General features: G+C 45.0%; 1 protein-coding gene across 1 annotated transcript in view; it reads right to left on the bottom strand.

Annotated features, from left to right (window-relative positions):
- The window catches only part of HLF (HLF transcription factor, PAR bZIP family member), a 52329-nt gene extending 38984 nt beyond the window's left edge, over window positions 1-13345 (bottom strand). The window contains exons 1-2 of the mRNA XM_063112158.1: window positions 12826-13345; window positions 10371-10706 (exon numbers count right to left, since the gene is read on the bottom strand). Coding sequence (XP_062968228.1) covers window positions 10371-10706; window positions 12826-12940 — 451 coding nt within the window. The 5' untranslated portion in view covers window positions 12941-13345. The remainder of the gene's footprint in view (window positions 1-10370; window positions 10707-12825) is intronic.
- Between the last annotated feature and the right edge of the window lie 3517 nt (window positions 13346-16862).

Raw genomic sequence — 16862 nt, 5'->3', positions numbered from 1 at the left:
TGCTATTCACTAATATACACTTGGTGGTTAAGAACATCAATTTATACACACGTAGTTGGTCTTTCAAGACTATTTTGTATTCAAATATGTTCAATATGCCTAGTAAAATTATATTTGCACAATTAATCTGTTAATATCTTTTTTTATAAAGAAGACAAAGATATAAGTTTCAGTTTAATCAATTCAAGATCAAATGATCATAAAATCTGAATCAATACAATGTTACTGCCAGAGAAACAAGATGGTCAAAAGAAAAACAGAATATAAGTAGACCCAAATCACTTCTTCGCACCTTCCTGTCATTCATCTTCAAACTTCTAAAGAATTCAATAACTAAATACCACTAACTGGCCTATGAGGCTTGGGTAAATTTCACTTGTAACACTAAAAAAATTTTTTCACATGCAAAAAAATTTTAAATCATTTAATGATTTTTAAAATCATTCAGGTGTTCCCATTTGAAATAAATATGCTTTAGAGACTGTGAAGACAAAAGACACCCAAATCCCATGGGAAAGTATATTAATATAAAGAAATCAACTGTAAGAAAATGAATTTTATAAAGTTCTTACAGTTCTTATAAAGTCAGTTCTAAGAAATTTACCTCTTTCCTCAGAAAATCTATCAAGGCTTATATCTCTAGCTTTATATTTTATATTATCTACTTTTTCCTTTATATACCTGTCAGTGGCCTTTGGCCTTTTAAAAGCAATACTATTCTGACTGGATCTCAGCATTCCACCCTATTTTTATAGTTCTCTCTAGTAAAAGCCTCATGGTCTTCTTTAGTGATACTAACGAGGTCCACATCAGAATCAATCTACCCCAAGGAGAATTAAGTCTTCTGTTCAATCCTCAGAGCAGATGGAGTTTAACTCTTTGCCGCTATCCTTAAAAGAACCCTTCATTTCTTGGGGTATTGAGATTTCTGTGCTGGGTATCCGGATTACTGCGTATCTAGACGATCTTGTTCATCTGTTTTACAGCATTGATTCCCTTCGGTCAGGGACTGGTGGCATCCTTCCCTAAACCTTCTTTTTTCCCATTCGATTCAATTCAAGAGGCATTTATTGTGCATGAATGGACAGCAGTGCTTAACTCTTTCCATTAAGTGCAGAAGCACTTAGACAGCGACAACGAGACTGTCCTGCTCCACTGTCCATGCCTGTGTTCCACCGCAGAGACATCACAGCAGACTGTTACCCAGAGCTCATTAGAAAAGAAAGCACTGCTCTTCCCCACTCGAGGAGTTTCTGCCAAAACATTTATTTCGGCCGATCCATTTATGCGATTCCACTTTCTAAGAGAACATTTTGTCACAGATGATTTAGTGTTGTAGCTCCCCCGAGCATCTTTCTGTAGCATGCACTCATTGTTTTTAGGAATCTAAGGTCTCCCAGGCAAGATTTGGGAGGCAAGTGGGTTTAATTAGCCACAAGCCATGTCTCATTACAAGACTCCAAATTCGAAAGCATTCTTCCAAAGATCATTAACGAGAAAAAAAGAAAAATCCCAGATTAAACTTCTAAAAACAAAACTTTGAGAAACCCTGTGCAACAGGGGAGAGAAAATGAGACCGCATAGGTAGGGAGCGAAGACAGTAATGACATTTGTTAACATCAGAAAAGAAGGAAAATGAACATTTCGGGAATTTTCAAATTCAGTCATAGAGTTTACATCCACCAGAAGCCAATTTAACAGAAAGAAGTATACCGTACAGTTTCTCCCCCAACAGATACGCGATTCTGACAACACCCCTATAATTGTCTGCTGTGGTAGCTGGAGGTGAAATTACAAACATTGACCATTATTTTTTAAGTGAACTGGTTGGGGTTATGGCAACTCTTCCAGCCTTCTATAATCTTGGCTTGATATCAGAGCATACTTTCAGAGTACCTGAGCAGGTCACTGCATCCACGTGCCATTCAGCAGTCCCTCCCCTCCCTGATTCTGTCCCCTCCCGCCAAGTCCTTTTCCTCTAGCAGCACTCCTAATATGATACACACCCCATATCTAAGCATGATTACAATTCGTTTTGGTTTCAGGGAAGAAGGAAGCCACAAACACAAAGTCAGGTCTCAATAATGCAAAACTGTAATAATGACTCCTTTGTCTCTCAGGAGTAAAATTAATAAGCTGGCCAGAAACTTGGCTAAGTATTTTTAGCTTGAAATTACTGCTGCAGGTGATCTTTATAATCAAGTACTATTTGTATCACTGAGGCATTAATTCTGCCCCTCCTATACATACACGTGAACATACACAAACACACTCATAAAAATTGGTTCAATATACTTGTTTGCAAACCTAGTAAGCTGTGTAAAATAGAGGCATATAAAAGTGATGAGTGTTAATGGGTTGGGTATATTAAAATCTATTTTTCTACTCCTATGAGACCAGGCCTGCTTTTGGACTTTTAAATTCTAAATCATTTAAATCCCTCAAAGTATTTCCTTGCCAAAGAGTGTTTCACCCCATCACCAAAATTAAGGGCTTTATAAGTGAAACCTAAACCCTGTGTTTTTGAATTACTTTCTCTAGATCATTAGAACACTGTGTTTTGAAAAGTTGTGTTCAAAGGAGAGTATTTATTTTCAAAATAATAAAAACAAGGAAATCCTGGTTTGCCAGAGGAAACTATTGTCAAGTTACTAAAAATGTTTCCGATCTAACCTTGAACCCAAGTGGAAGTGTGCACATGCCACTTCACTGCTCAGAAACCTTCAATGGCTCCCCCCTGCCTACTGGATAAAGTTCAAGCTCTGTCGCCTCGTACTCATGAAGCTGCTAGCCTGACTAACACCAACCTCTCCAAATCATCTCCCTGATTCCATCATATGAATTTTCTGCACCAGCCAAGCTGAATCTACACCTTATTCCCTAAACAACCTGGGGGAATTCCCACCTTTACACTTTGTTGCAGCACTGCCCACTCTCCAGTCTGGCTCTCCCACCTCTCCTGAGGCCCAGCACAAGGTCCCACTCTTCCATGAAGCCTTGCCCCCAGGTATTCTTGCCCTAAGCAGTGGCTGTTTCCTGTGAGGTCTGGCAGCTCTTAGTGTCTGCACAGCTCCCTTATTATTTTTAAATTTTTTGCTCACTTTCTTGATTAATCTCTTACTCTTCTCTTTTCAATAGATATTGGAGGCCTTTATATAGCTATCATTTGACAGTGAGAATGTGCTACTTTGTCCTGTCACTCATCTCTTTGCCTAAAAGGCTACCTTCTCTACTAAATTGCTATACCCTTGCCTGTCTTCCCCAGGGCGCAGCACAAAGCAAAAACTGATGCTATTTCTGGGATGGTCCACATTGCTCTTCTCCTACACCCTCCCCTGTTGCTTTCTAATCACCAAATCATTTACAAGAGAAAAGTAACAGAACTGACTTGTGGTACAGGCTAGCTTATTATGTGCCAGGCACCACGCTGGACCCTTCTTGCATGTTAGCTTTAGAAAGCTCATATAAACCCAACAAGGATGTTACTTTGCAGATGAGACAATGAAAATTCAGAAAGATTAAGGATTTACTCATTAAAGGACCACCTGGGGAAGGGAGAATTATTATTCTGGAATGCTTATGTAAAGTCTTGCTTGTAAACCAGAGGATGAATTAACCCCTCTCCTTATCCAACAGCACAAAATGCTTTCACAGATTCCTTATTCCTGAGTTTATTACGTTGCCTTCAAGTGTTATTATTAATGCCTATTATTAAAAATTCAATAGAGGGAGGAACTGGTAAAGGGCCACAAAAATCAATTACATTGTATAATGTTGAATATACTAATTATCCTGATTTGAACATCACATATTGCACACAGGTATTGATATTCAATGTTATACCCCACAGATAAGTACAATCAACTATGCTCCAATAAAAACAAATTCCATAGTGATACTGATTGATTTACTAGCAAATAGGACATGGAAGAAATCTAATCTAGAATTTCTTCAAACTGCATTTTGTTTGTTTGATTTTTCTTACCCCTTGAACAAGGAAGAGTGAGGAAAGGGTATAGTTAGCTGCCCAAGTCTTAACTCCGAGGCTAAGAGAGTGGCAAGCAAGACTAGGCAGAGAAGCAGAAAAGAAATCCAAATGCCTTGCCCAGAGTCCTTAACTGCCTGGGAGGGGAAAAGTATCAAGATTCTCTCAGAGACCCATGCTAGGTCCTCCTGCGAGAAGTGGGATTAGATGGTGGTGAAGATGCTGCCCACAGCAGCTGTCACTGAGCATTTACTGTGCTACAGGCACTGTGCCAAGTACTCCACACGCACTGGCTCACAGGACCTTCAACAAGTCTACGAGGCAGGTCCAATGATTATTCCAAAGTTCCAGATGAGAAATCAGAAGCTCAGGTCATTTAAATGACTTGCCTGAGATCGTGAGCAAGCTAGGACTTGTCAGAGTTAGGATTCACACTCAGGTCTGTTTACTGGATCTTGTGCTCTACAAAACATTGCTCTATTGTTCCCATAGATCTGTGTCTCAAACAAGGACATTCTGATAGACATTGTGAATGGTGAGCCAGCAGGAGCCTAGGTCTTAAGGACATTTAAGTTTATGGCAAAACAACAGTTTAGTGGCTTTAGGTCAAGACATTTGCTGGGGGATGCCAAATAGTATAATAAATGAAAAATATTAGCCGTGACAGTATTCTCAACCGTTCCCATTATAGAGGCAAATACAGACTCTGTACCCCCCAGTCTCTCTCTAATACATTTTTTTCCAATTTTTTTTTCATCTTATTACTTCCCCTACTACTTTCTCCCTTCCCTCCATTTTTACTGCTGAGACATAAAAAATGATTCCTGGGTAAAAGAGATTAATGCTGGTTGGCAGAGAGCTTTCTGAGACACCTAATAAATCACTGCTGTCTTCTCCTCTGGCTATCTACTTTAGGATGTTATCAAGGCTTTTTTCTTCCCACTTCCCCCACCCCTTCCTTCTCTTCCACCTAATTCTGTCTTTATATTGCTATTTTTCTAGTCTGGTAGGCACAGTGCTGAACTGAAAAAACTCTGCCAAGACCCTTGGCAGGAGTTGGCCTCCAGGAATCCTGCCCACCACAGCGGTGCAGAGAAGACAGGGCCTCTGGGCAGACAGGCAGGATAGGGCTGGGTTTGGGATCTGGCTAGAATGTTTGACAGAACAGGTTTCTTTCCCTGGCATCTGAGCTGCCCTCAAGAGCTCAGCTTTCTCATGCCAGGGTCGGGATTACAATTGCTTGCTGGCACTTGCTGTAGTTCTCCTGGGAAGAGAAGGTGGTGGGGGAGGAAAAGCAAGCCAGCACCCCACCCAGAGTTGGGCGAGCTCCACAGGGCACAGCCACGTGCCTGGAGCACACGGTCCTGCAGGCAGGCCACCAGGGTTGCCAGGGCTCACAGGAGAGCCGGGGGCTGGGCACCCAGAGAGTGGCTGTTTCCACACTGGCATCAGAGGAGCTGCTAACCCAGAAGCAATGCTGCTGGGCTAACATCAGGGAAGGTCCTAACCCAGAAGAAGAGAAAGGTCATGCAGGCTGCAGAGAATAATTGTTAGGCGTGCTGGGAGGGTGGGGGGGGCGGGCGGGGAGAACATGTCCTATTTTTGCAGAGGGAAGGGAACCAGATGAACAAATCCCTAAATGGAAAATAAGGTTTGGGATCCGGTCATTCTTTCCCTACCCCTGTGCCACTAATGTCATAACAGCTCCACGCTCTCTGCGTTCATGTGCCATGCATGGTGCCATACTTCGTGGTGGGTTATCTTACTTAACCCTGTGAAACCCATAGGGGGGGACTATTTATAATCTCCATTCTACAGATGGATGAGTAAACAGAGACATAAAGAGGTGAAGTAATCGACACAAAGTTACACACAAGCCGGCAGTGGGTCCCCAATGCAAACCCAGGTCCCTGAGTCCACAGCCTGCACTCCCAACCAGCAGCGTGCCTTGCTTTCCACACGTATCCAAAGATACTTCTTGCCATAGGCTGAGGACTACTATCCTGTGAATGTCTTCTACAGGGCTTGGTGAAGACAATGAACTCTTGCAAGAAACAGAAAAAGGTCCCCACCTGCCTCCAGAACAGAGTTGACTCCTGCCCCTTCATGATCCCCCGGATCATGAATGATCCCCCAGATGAATGACAAGCACTTCCAAGAAACTTGAGGTGCCACCCGGCAACTCTTAATCCCAGTGCTCCCCATCTGCATCATGCTGGACTGGAAAATGTAGGAGCTGCATGCCCTAAAGGGAAGCTTCACCTCCTCATAATGGGAAAAGCAAGAGATTCCTCTTGCCTCAGTAGGACCGCCCATACTCCCAGAACCACCAGCATGGAACTCCCCTCCATCATTACTTAGATGCCACAACCAGCACTTTCCTTCCATACCAAAACCTTGTCAGAGAGGAAGGTTACCAGAAATAAAACACGAACTCCCTAGTGCAAAGGCACAGTGGGTCCCTTCACTCTTCTTGTGCCACCCACTTAAGCCCTCCTCTTCCCACACATGACCACATGGAAGGGTTTCACTTCTCTCTGCAACCAGCCTTCATCATAATGCAGTCTCTGTGCTCAGAGCTAGCAAGAGAGTCTTCCTAATTCTCAGCTGAATATGGGCCTACCAGTGGTAGGACAGCCCCAAGCTATTCAACAAAAAACCACCAGAGGAAACAATTTCAAATCTGGCTTTACGAGCATGGCATTTAAAAATAACTCAGCCTTTGTCTGCTATAGATGACTTTCCCTAAAGGGACAGCTGTCCTTAAAGCAATCGCTCAATTCTTGGGGCAAAGAGATTCTTATTTTTCCGGTACCAAGCACAGACCTCCAGGAGGGCACCCCCATGCACCACCTCTGATAGCATCTGAAATGCAAACATCGAAGCCATCATAATGACTCCTGCCATCTCTGCTGGCCTGGGAATATCCAGGATGCTGCACCTCAGATGACTGAGAAGCCCCCTGCAGGAAGCCACAGCATCCAAGAACCCCTACTCTTCCCTTCATTAAGATGTCAGCCCAGAAGGCTTGGCAATCACACCACAGCCACATCAGGTTTCAATGGATCCCTGCATTATTTCTTCAGGGAAAATTGTATTTCTTCACATATCTAACTCATTTTTTGATCAGACAGCCAGACAAAGGAATAGGGATAAAATGCGCAAAATAGAAAAGGGGTTAGGGGAGCAGTTATGGTAAACAATATGAAAAGTCACCAGAATGCCTACCCTGTCATTCCAAGACACCCTTGGGGTAGACCTAGAAATGCACAATTTGTCAGCTAATGGCTTCATTTCATTTCAACCAGACAGGTAGCACTAAGGATCCCATGCTGCTCAGCAGAACTTCAAAGACGCATGCCAAGCAAAGAGCCGAAAACAAATGTTTGGTAAATTGCTCAGTGATTGCCTCCTTATTAGCCTGATGAGTTAGTTTTATCAACTAAAAGTGTAAAATTATGCTCTTAATAATATTCTATTTCTTTTTGGCAACATAATGTCTCTTCACCTTCTCAAAAGTTTTTGCCATAAAGCATGACTTGAGGTAAAAAGCATCCATTCATGTGAAAGGATCCTGAATTAAGTTTAGGTTTTGCTGTCCAAGTTGAAGGTCTGGACCAGTGGTTCTCAACTGGGAGTGATTTTTATCTCCAGGGGACATATGGCAGTGACTGGAGACATCTCTACTTGTCACAGCTATGGGGAGGTTGCTACTGGCATCTAAAGGGTACAGGCAGGGATGCTGCTAAATATCCTACGATGCACAGGACAGTCTCCCGTAAGACTTAACCCAAAACATTAATAGTGCCAAGGTTGAGAAATCCTGATGGAGACTGAAATTAAACAATTCCCAGAATGCTCAAGGCTACATCTGTGCTCTTCCTTTCTGAGGACTTATTTTTCCTCAAGATTAACTTGGTACTTCTATTCTGGTCACTCCTGTGAGCTACAAAGAATAATCAAGAACTTTCTCCTTTTTCAGGTTTGCTTGCGAGATACATCCATCAAGCCCATATCTGTAGAATTTTACTTTGCATTATCATCATCATAATGATCAACATTGTATGAATAGCACAGAGTCATTTTATCTGAGTTTGGCATTTAAGGAAGAGCTTTAACTTTTTTTCTTTTCTGTCAAGACTATCATTGAGTTTTCTATTTAAAGAAGAAAATGATTTTGAAGTACATTTCCATTATTTAAAAAAAGACATTTAAGTGAGAGCTTATTTCTAGACCCTCAGTGCCCCCTTTGAAGCTAGTGCCTTTCCACCACAACCTAACCAAACGATACGTACTGAAACTCAGGAGTTCTTTGCTCTGGACTGCAGCTCTCATTGGAGCATCCCAAGTTTCTGGGAGTCACTGACCAATACTGACTCTCCTGAGCTCTGACAAATGACTTTTAAAGAAGCCTCAAATTCTAAAAACTCTTGTTTTTGACTTTCAGTAGGAACCAAGGTGTGGACACCCAACATTTGCATGTCTTTTGGGAAAAAATACCATATTTCTAACATAGTATACATACTACATTTGGTAGGGGATTGAGAAATACTTGTCAATTGATTTTAAGTGCTAGGGTTAAATCACCCCAATTCAGGAACTATTGGGTAAAATCCCTTGATATTTCTCTACAGAGGAAGGGTTATATACTATACCTGATTACCTTAAGAAGGTATTTCAGAAGACAGGGATTAAAAGAAATGATAATGTTGACACAGATTTAACAATAATCACCAGGGATCTCATTAATAGAACGCCTAGTAGTAGTCATTTGACATATCATCTCTAATTTTCACAATAACCCAATCAAATAGAAATAATACCTTTCTACACAAAGGGAAACTGAGGCTCTAAGAGGCTATGTCACTTTCTCAGGGCACACACCTATGACGTGATAAGTCTCACTATGCAAAGCAGAACGACTGAGACACAACTGTGCCTTCTCACTGGGGCTCTGCTCCCTTCTCCCCTGGTTGTTTTCCCACTTTGAAGGGTTATTTATTTTGCTGGGTTGTCTGGTACCGCAAAGAAAGTGAAGACAGTGGCACTGTATGCTAAAAGTAGCAGGGGCTCAGCTCCATCTACGGCAGTGTTTGCTCCAGGTCGTGCAGCCTCCAGGGGTAGCTGCAAGTTAAAACTTAATCCCATTCCTGCCAGTGGCCTTGAGTTCTCATTCAAAGTGGATTTTGGACAAGGCACCAGCACAGAGAAATTTGAAAGAAAGAACTTTAGCTCTAATGCTATTGTACCAAAGCAGGGGCGTTCCCTTCCTCCTTTGCATCATTTCCTTCCATTTAAATCTCACTCTGTATGTCACAGAAATTTCTACATGAGTCGAGGACATGGAGTTCAGTAACAGTCTCTAGCACAAGTCTCACGTTGTCCCACTTTCTGTCTTCCCCTGCAGCTAAGGCCCTCAGCTCGGTGACCTTCCTGATGATTTATCTGGCTGGATCTTTTTTCCTGGTTATCTGTGCATATGAAATGGTCTTTCTTCCTGTTCATTTTATACTATAAGGTGCTGAAGGCATGAATCCAGAGCTGTCTCAATCTGTGCTTATATCCGAGCATTTAGCAGTGGGTTCTGAAATATCAGTCATTTCAGGTGACATTTTTGTGTAATATTTTGACATCATTTACAGACAACCCTGCAGCTTCGCGGGCTTTGATAAAGGTGGATTAAGTGTGATGGACAGATGAAAATTTTAAAAGAAGTAAGAACAGTTTGGTTTATAGGAATAGCAAGGAGAGAGAGATAGGGTCTCTAATAAACAAGGCTAAGCTACACTTAAAAGGAGAGCCTGATTTCAGATTCTGTTTCTCAGTCAATGACAAAACAAGATGGAGAGGATAAAAAAATACCTGCCCTACATCCCTACTCACATTTTTTTCCCCCTTCCAGCTAGAGAAGAATGAATGTAGGTAAACCAAGCCTTATGGAGAATCTACCTAAATCGTTCAGCAAGATTCTATTATCTGTGTGTTCAGGGAATGAGGCAAAAGAGACAGGAGAGGAAATGGATGCTTACAGTATTTAAATCATTAACCGTAGGTCTGTATTTCTTAAACTGCAGTCCTTGGATCAGCTGTATCAGAATCCCATGGGGAGCTGGCTAAAAATACTTATTCCTGGGCTCTCACCCCAGACCTGAAAAATCAGAATTTCCAGGGGCAGGTCCACAGAATCTGTATTTAGCTGACTCTCCAGGTGAGTGATATGGATGCTTATTGAAGTGCAGCCCCTCTGCTGTGGACAAAGCACAAGGTTCCTCTCTTTAGAAGGTGTGCTAAAACCTCCCCCAGTGTTAAGATGTTTGTGCCATCCCCCTCTGCCCCTCCCACTTGTCCTCCTCCCCTTCTGACGGGAGGACGTTCAGAGACTTACCTGGTCTGATGGGGCTCTGCATACAGTTGGGAGACGGGATGCCAGGGTGAAGGGGTGCAGAGGCCCTGCTGCTGAGGTCCACGACCGAGGGGGCAGCAGAGGAAGCTTGCTGCAGCCCGGGAGGGTGCGGGCTGTGGTCGTGCTGAGACGGGCTGGGGGGAATGCCATTTTCCGACAAAAACTCCTCCAGGTCCATGTATTCCAACTGGAAAGTATCTCCGTCATACGGAAGGGTTTTGTCCCATAAGGTGGGCCCCAAGAATGCTGACTGGGGGACTGTTGGGCTGTGACTCTCATCATCCAGCTTCTTTTCCTTGTCTTTATCTTTACTAAATGCTGCAGAAGAAGGGAAAGTTGGACTTTAAAAGAAAAGAAAAGAAAAAGTGTCGCTCTTTTACCACCCTTCCTGGCCTCTGTTACAAAACTACTTCTCTTGAATGCCAGGGTCCTTCTTTAGCTTCTGCCTTTGTGGATCAAGAGTTAAAAGTTCAGGCAGGACACGGATCTCTGCCTGTTTTTCAACATCTTCCTATTTACTTTGGAAAGAAAGCATGAGTCCTTGGGACAGGGATACAGGCTGATCTAGGATAAAAACAAGGGATAAAAACAGTCTTCGGTGCATCAGTGCATTATTTGAGGAGATAATTTAAACTAAAGAGGAAAAAATAACACCTGTGATTACATACAATTGCTGTGATTTTTTTTTTAAAAAACATCTAATAATCAGACATGATTTATCTTCCGGGAAATTCATCCCAGTAACAATATGACGTCATGCAGATTTAACAAAGCCAGTGGTCTTAGTTTTGGTAACACAGAGACTCTCCAGCCTTCTTTAAGACCAAAAATTGAGCACCTATTACATGCCTGGGTTTTCCCATCTATGATCTCAAAAATCTCACAACGAACTTGTGAAACGGTGATTATCCCCATCTACAATGAAGAGAGTGGTTCTGAGACTTGAAGGAACTTGACCAAGGTCTCACACAGGTAGAGAAGGAAAATGGGAACTTGCCGAGTCCACATGTGTTTGCTTCTAAAACCACTGGGGCACATAGTTTTATATAAAAGGAGTAAAAGAAAAGAAAAAATAAAGTGTTTTCTTCTTCCCCCAAGCACTTGAGTATGATCCACTTCGAAAAAATGTATACATTTATGGAACCTGCCCAAAGCACAGCTATTGGAAAAGCCGAGTTATTCTACATGCCTAGGACAGAAATATGAAGCTATTTTCTATCTGGAAATACGACTCACCCCCTTAGGTCTTTAACAGGCGCTCTGGATTTTGCCAATTCTAGTGCTCAGGCGTGGATGGAATCTGGGATTAAGGAATTTGCTTCTGAGTTCTTTAGAGAAAACAGCCTCCACCTTCATCCATTCTAACCCTCTACAGTCTCATCCCAGAATCTGATTTATAAACATCCACAGAGGCAAAAGCCTGCAAGTGCTGTTCTTAAAGGAAAGTTACGGGAGGGGGCTACGATCTGCAGCGTGAGAACCAAACACCCCAACTCTTGCAATGCAACAGGTTGTCCCCTCCTCGGAAAGAAGATGTGAGAACTCCCAAGCGATTTGTAGCCAAATAATCTCTCTCAAGGCTTGACACTATGAGCCTCACGGTTCGCATTTGCTACCATGATGTCGAAGGCATGAAATCGCATCAGCCCAGATGACACATCCCTGGCGCCCCCAGCACGGTTCCGCGCGCCTCCACTCACGTACCCCTCCTTTCCCGCTACAGCCAAGGTTGCCTTGAAAGGTTTGGGACTTACCAAGAAAGGGCTCAAGCCAGAGGCGGCTTCTGCGCGGTTACACGTGAGCCTGCTCCGCTTTCCCCTCCCACCAGAAAAAGTGCACCGGGAGAGTGTGAGCGCTGGAGGCGTGCACCACTCCCCGCGCCAGCCCAGCCCCCACCTCCCTTTCTGAATGACCCTTCACCGGGGAGAAAGCGCGTCTCCGCTCACATCTCCAATGCTAACCAATAACAGAAGCTGTAACACCACCCCGAGCCCCGGCTTGGCAGTGAGACCCCCCCCCCCCGCTCGAGCCGCCCCTCGCCCCCACCCCCACCCCCGCCCGACAGAACCAGGCCCCCGGGCTTCTCCTCCCCGGCCCGGCGGGTTCGCTCTGCGTGCGGGTGCGCCTCATTCCAGGGAACAATCCTGACCTGTCAAGTTACACCTCCCGCCTGCACCGCAGGAGCGCGACCCAGCAAGGCAAGGCCGGGTCCCCAGCGCTCTGTTCAAGGTTGCTCAGGAGGGGTCCCCCTCTTTACGGAGCGTGGAGGGAGGGCGATGCTGGGTGAGCTCCTCGATTTCATCCAAGCGGGCCGGGGCGCCGTGGGACAGGCAGGGAGGGGGGAGGGGTGCTCCAGCGGGGGGTGCGCAGCCAGGGAGGGGGACCCCGAGGGGAGCGTCGTCCCACCCCAGAGCGGGGCAGCCGCGGCGGCGCTCACCGTCTTCGTGATGAAAGGGGAGCTTCAGCGGGTTCTCCAGCAGGGACCGGAGCACGCCGTAGGGAGGCGGGATAAAGGTGGGGTTCGGGGGGAGCTGTCGGGACATTTTCTCCATCGCGATGCACTGAATTTTTTTCTTTAAAAAAAAAAAAAACAAACCCAAACTAATCGCCCACAAAATGTTGCTGAGTTTTTCCTTCGTCCTTTGCCAAAAGTAGCCGCTTTCAAGGCGGTGGAGAGAGGGAAGAAAAAAATTACTTTTATCTTTATAAATACATCTGCATAAAAAATATTTTTAAAAAACCAAAAAAACTTTAGGGTTCCCAGTGCAGACGGTCCCGGCAGAGCGCGCCAAGTGCCCGCGGGCTCCTCCGCGACGTGCAAGCTGCTCTCACCTGCCTCGGGAACCCCTCGTCTTGCAAAATGTTCAAAATTGCGAAAAGGAAAGAAAAAAAAAATGTAGGCGGCCGCAGCAGGGCAGAAGGCACCGCGCGGGCCCGGACCTAGTGCGAGCACCCGGAGCGGTACGCCGTCCCACCCACCCCCCGCCCCGCGCCGGCGGCCGCTGCTCCCCCGCGCTCGGCGGCCCCGCAGCGCCCTGCTCAGCGCATCCGGCCGCCCATGTGCCGCGGCCCTGACAAGAGTGACGTCAGGGCCCGCACCGCGCGCCGATAGGCGTGAGGGGGCGGGGCCACGCGCGGCACCGCCCGCCCGCCCCGCCCGCCCCACCGCCGCGTGTTTGTCGTCGTCGCGCGCGCAGATTTTCCGGGATCTTGCAGCGCTGGCCGGCTGCAGAGGAGCAGGGGCCAGGTCCCCTCGGCCACCGACCTGGGCTCAGAATCTATTTTTTGTTAGGTTGGGAAGAGGAATGAGGAATTTATTTCAGTAGTTTTCAACCTAGGGAAAACCTGGGGAGTTTAAAAAAATCCCGATAGCGAGGCCGCTCCCCAGATCAATTAAATCAGAATCCCTGGGGTGATATCCCAGGCATCAGTATTTTTTAAAGCTCCCCAGGTGGTTCCAAGGAGCTGCCAAGTTTGAGAACGACTGGTTTAGATAGAATTGAAGGTACATCTTCTTCTAAATATTTCTCCTGGCCCCAGCCAAGCTTAACGCCTTTTTTCTCGCCCCGCTCCCACAACCACCAAAAATTAACTACTTACTGGAAGTACGAAAGGGGTGCAAAAAGTAGAGAGGAGAGGGGAGCGGCAGACCGAGCTTCTGTGCATTGTTTCCCACGCTGCCAGGGGGTTATCAATGGGATTGACATAAAATGGAATGAGAGCAGGAGCACGCGCGCGCGCACACACACACACACACACACACACACACACACACACACACACACACACGCGAGAATGGGATTTTAGGAGTATTTACACTAGGGGAGTACAGGTGTCTGTGCCTGGGTCAAGTTACAAGCTCTGCACGGTAATGAAAATAATACTGAAAAGTATTCCTAAGAGGATCGCCGTATTCATTTCTGTAGCAACAGATGCAGCGCCTTCCACATGAGCTGGGTGCGGGTGCGAGCCTGGAGAGGTCAGGGCCAGCAGGCAGATTCTTCCCTTCCCTCCCCACATCTCCGCACTAAGACTAGGCTGGTTTGGTCTGGGGAAGGGTCTGCAAGAACCAGTGGTCACAAATTAAAGAAAACCTTCTTTCTGTGAGACATAAAGGCCTTTGTGACCCTGGGCTGAGTCCCAGGGGTGGGATATGGTGAAATCTTGGTGGGGTTTACTTCCCTGGAGCTCCCCAGGAGTGGGGTGTAAGAGAGGAGGCACCTGAAAGCCAAGAGACCATGAGGGATGCAAAGGAGTGCAGGGTACCCCTGGCAGGGCAACTCTGGCGAGCGCCTTCCCTGCCCTGAGCTGCAGTTTACTCATAAAAGGACATATGATCTAGTGACCTCTGTGTTTCTCCTCACTCTAAAATTATGCGAAAGGGTAAGCTAACATTCTAAGCGAATTGATGGTGCAATGTTTCATACTTCAGCCAAATTTCAGAAACATCAGACTTTTAGTTAATGCCACGTGCACTTATTGAGCACCACTGTATGTATGCCTGCAACTCTGCTGGGACTGGTGAGAAAAGAGTGAACCAGACGTCATTCTAATCCTCAAGAACTCATAGTTTAGGGTCTGGCAGGTAAGCAAACATTAGATATAGTCTCAAAAGAGCAAAAGTGGATAGATGGAGGTGACATGAGAATGCACGTATTAGAGGAAGGATTCCAGAGAAGGTGTCTGAGCTGTGTTTGGAGGAGAGGTCTTTCATGAACTGTCCGAATCCCTCAATTCTATTAGAACCATGCATTGCTTAACGACGGGAATACAGTCTGAGAAGTGTGTTGCTAGGCAATTTCATCATTGTACAAACATCATAGAATGTACTTACACAAGCCTAGATAGTTTTATCTCTGATACACCTAGGCTATATGGTATAGCCATTATAATCTCATGGGACCACCATTGTATATGCAGTCCCTCATTGACCAAGACGTCGTTATGTGGTGCAATATACATGACTGTATATTGTTTTTCATAAAAGAATCCTTTTGGAGAGGGAGAGATTATCTCCCTGACTTGATTTTCCCCACATCCCTGTGAGCCCACAGATGAGGACAGCTGAGAACATCCTTTCAGCTTGGTTAGAAATAGATGACAGATTCCAGGGGCACAAAAGCATGAATAACCCAGGTTACGTTAACAGTCCACTAATATCACTCAGCACACTCAAAATGCTACACCTGTTCATAGTTCTCTGCACTTCCTCACTTCTCTGTGTTTCCAGACGTGAAATTCTTATCAGTTCAAGTAATGTAGTTTTTCAGAGTAATCTTTCCTTACCACTGGAGACAGCCTAACACAATAGCTTAGAAATTATATTTCTTATTGCAAATGGATATGCTGGCATCCTGGTTGATAAACTGGTCTCTTGGGAATTTGGTTCATATAATTCAATCCCCCTGAGCCTGATCAACTCTGGCTCTGATTAGATTGAGTACTGGCCCCTTAAACCATGCTGACTCTCTTCCCTTCCTCTCTAGCTCAGCCTTCTCCAACTTCAGATGCATTTCATAGAGTCTTAAAATTGTAATTATAAGCATTGACTAGTTCTCAAACAGCCCCGTCCCTTAAGAAGATAAATGAGATTGGCACATCTTTCCTACTGCGGCTATATAGCTATTTGTAAATTTTATTTTAGTTTTAATAAACTGTAAACATATCTTTCTCTCCCTCTCTCTTCCCCAGGAGCAGTGATGGATGGCTTCCCATGTAAGAGAGAGGAGGGGGATAGAAGAAACCAAGGTTAGACTGGTTGGATAGTAAGACCCTCTACATTCCACAGGCTAATTCTCAAATGGATGTGTCTCTGCAAGTGAACTCAAATCCCCAACTGCACCTATGCCCAGAGATAACAGCCCCTCACGATGCTTAGCATGTGTCCACTTAACAAACCCCTCCACAAGTGTCATATCATTTAATCCTGAGAATTCCTTGAGGAAGGCAATGATTCCAGTTTTCTATTGTCATGTAACAAATCACTCTAAAACCTAGTGGTTTTGTTTTTTTATTTTTCATCATTCTGCAGTCTGGGCTAGGCTCCATTTGGACACCAGGATGACTGACCTTCTCTTTCTCTCCACATAGTGTCAAGGCCTCTTTCTTTTTACATGGCCTCCTTCCACAGTTGCTCTATGTGATCTCTCCAGCAGAATAACTAGACTTCTTACATGGTAGTTCAGGGCTGCCAAAAGCCAGCAGTCCAGGATAAGCCCCAATGTGCAGCGCTCATCAACCATTTGCATGCTAGTGTTCTACTAGCCAAAGCAAGGCATGTGCCCAAGACTTGAGTCAATGTGAAGAGGGACTACACGAGGGCATGGAGGGTGGGTGACAGTTTATTGGAGGTCATCAGAGTAACAGTCTATCTCAGTTGTTTAGTTCTTTTATCTTCAAATGAAGGCAAATGACATCAGAAAATTTATCCAACATCACTGGGACTAAGATCTTCTGAACATAAGTCCAGTGTGT

This window comes from Cynocephalus volans, chromosome 10, assembly GCF_027409185.1.
Source record: "Cynocephalus volans isolate mCynVol1 chromosome 10, mCynVol1.pri, whole genome shotgun sequence".
NCBI lineage: Eukaryota > Metazoa > Chordata > Mammalia > Dermoptera > Cynocephalidae > Cynocephalus > Cynocephalus volans.
Note: the sequence above shows the minus strand (reverse complement) of the source record. Positions and strands in the feature narration are given on the sequence as shown.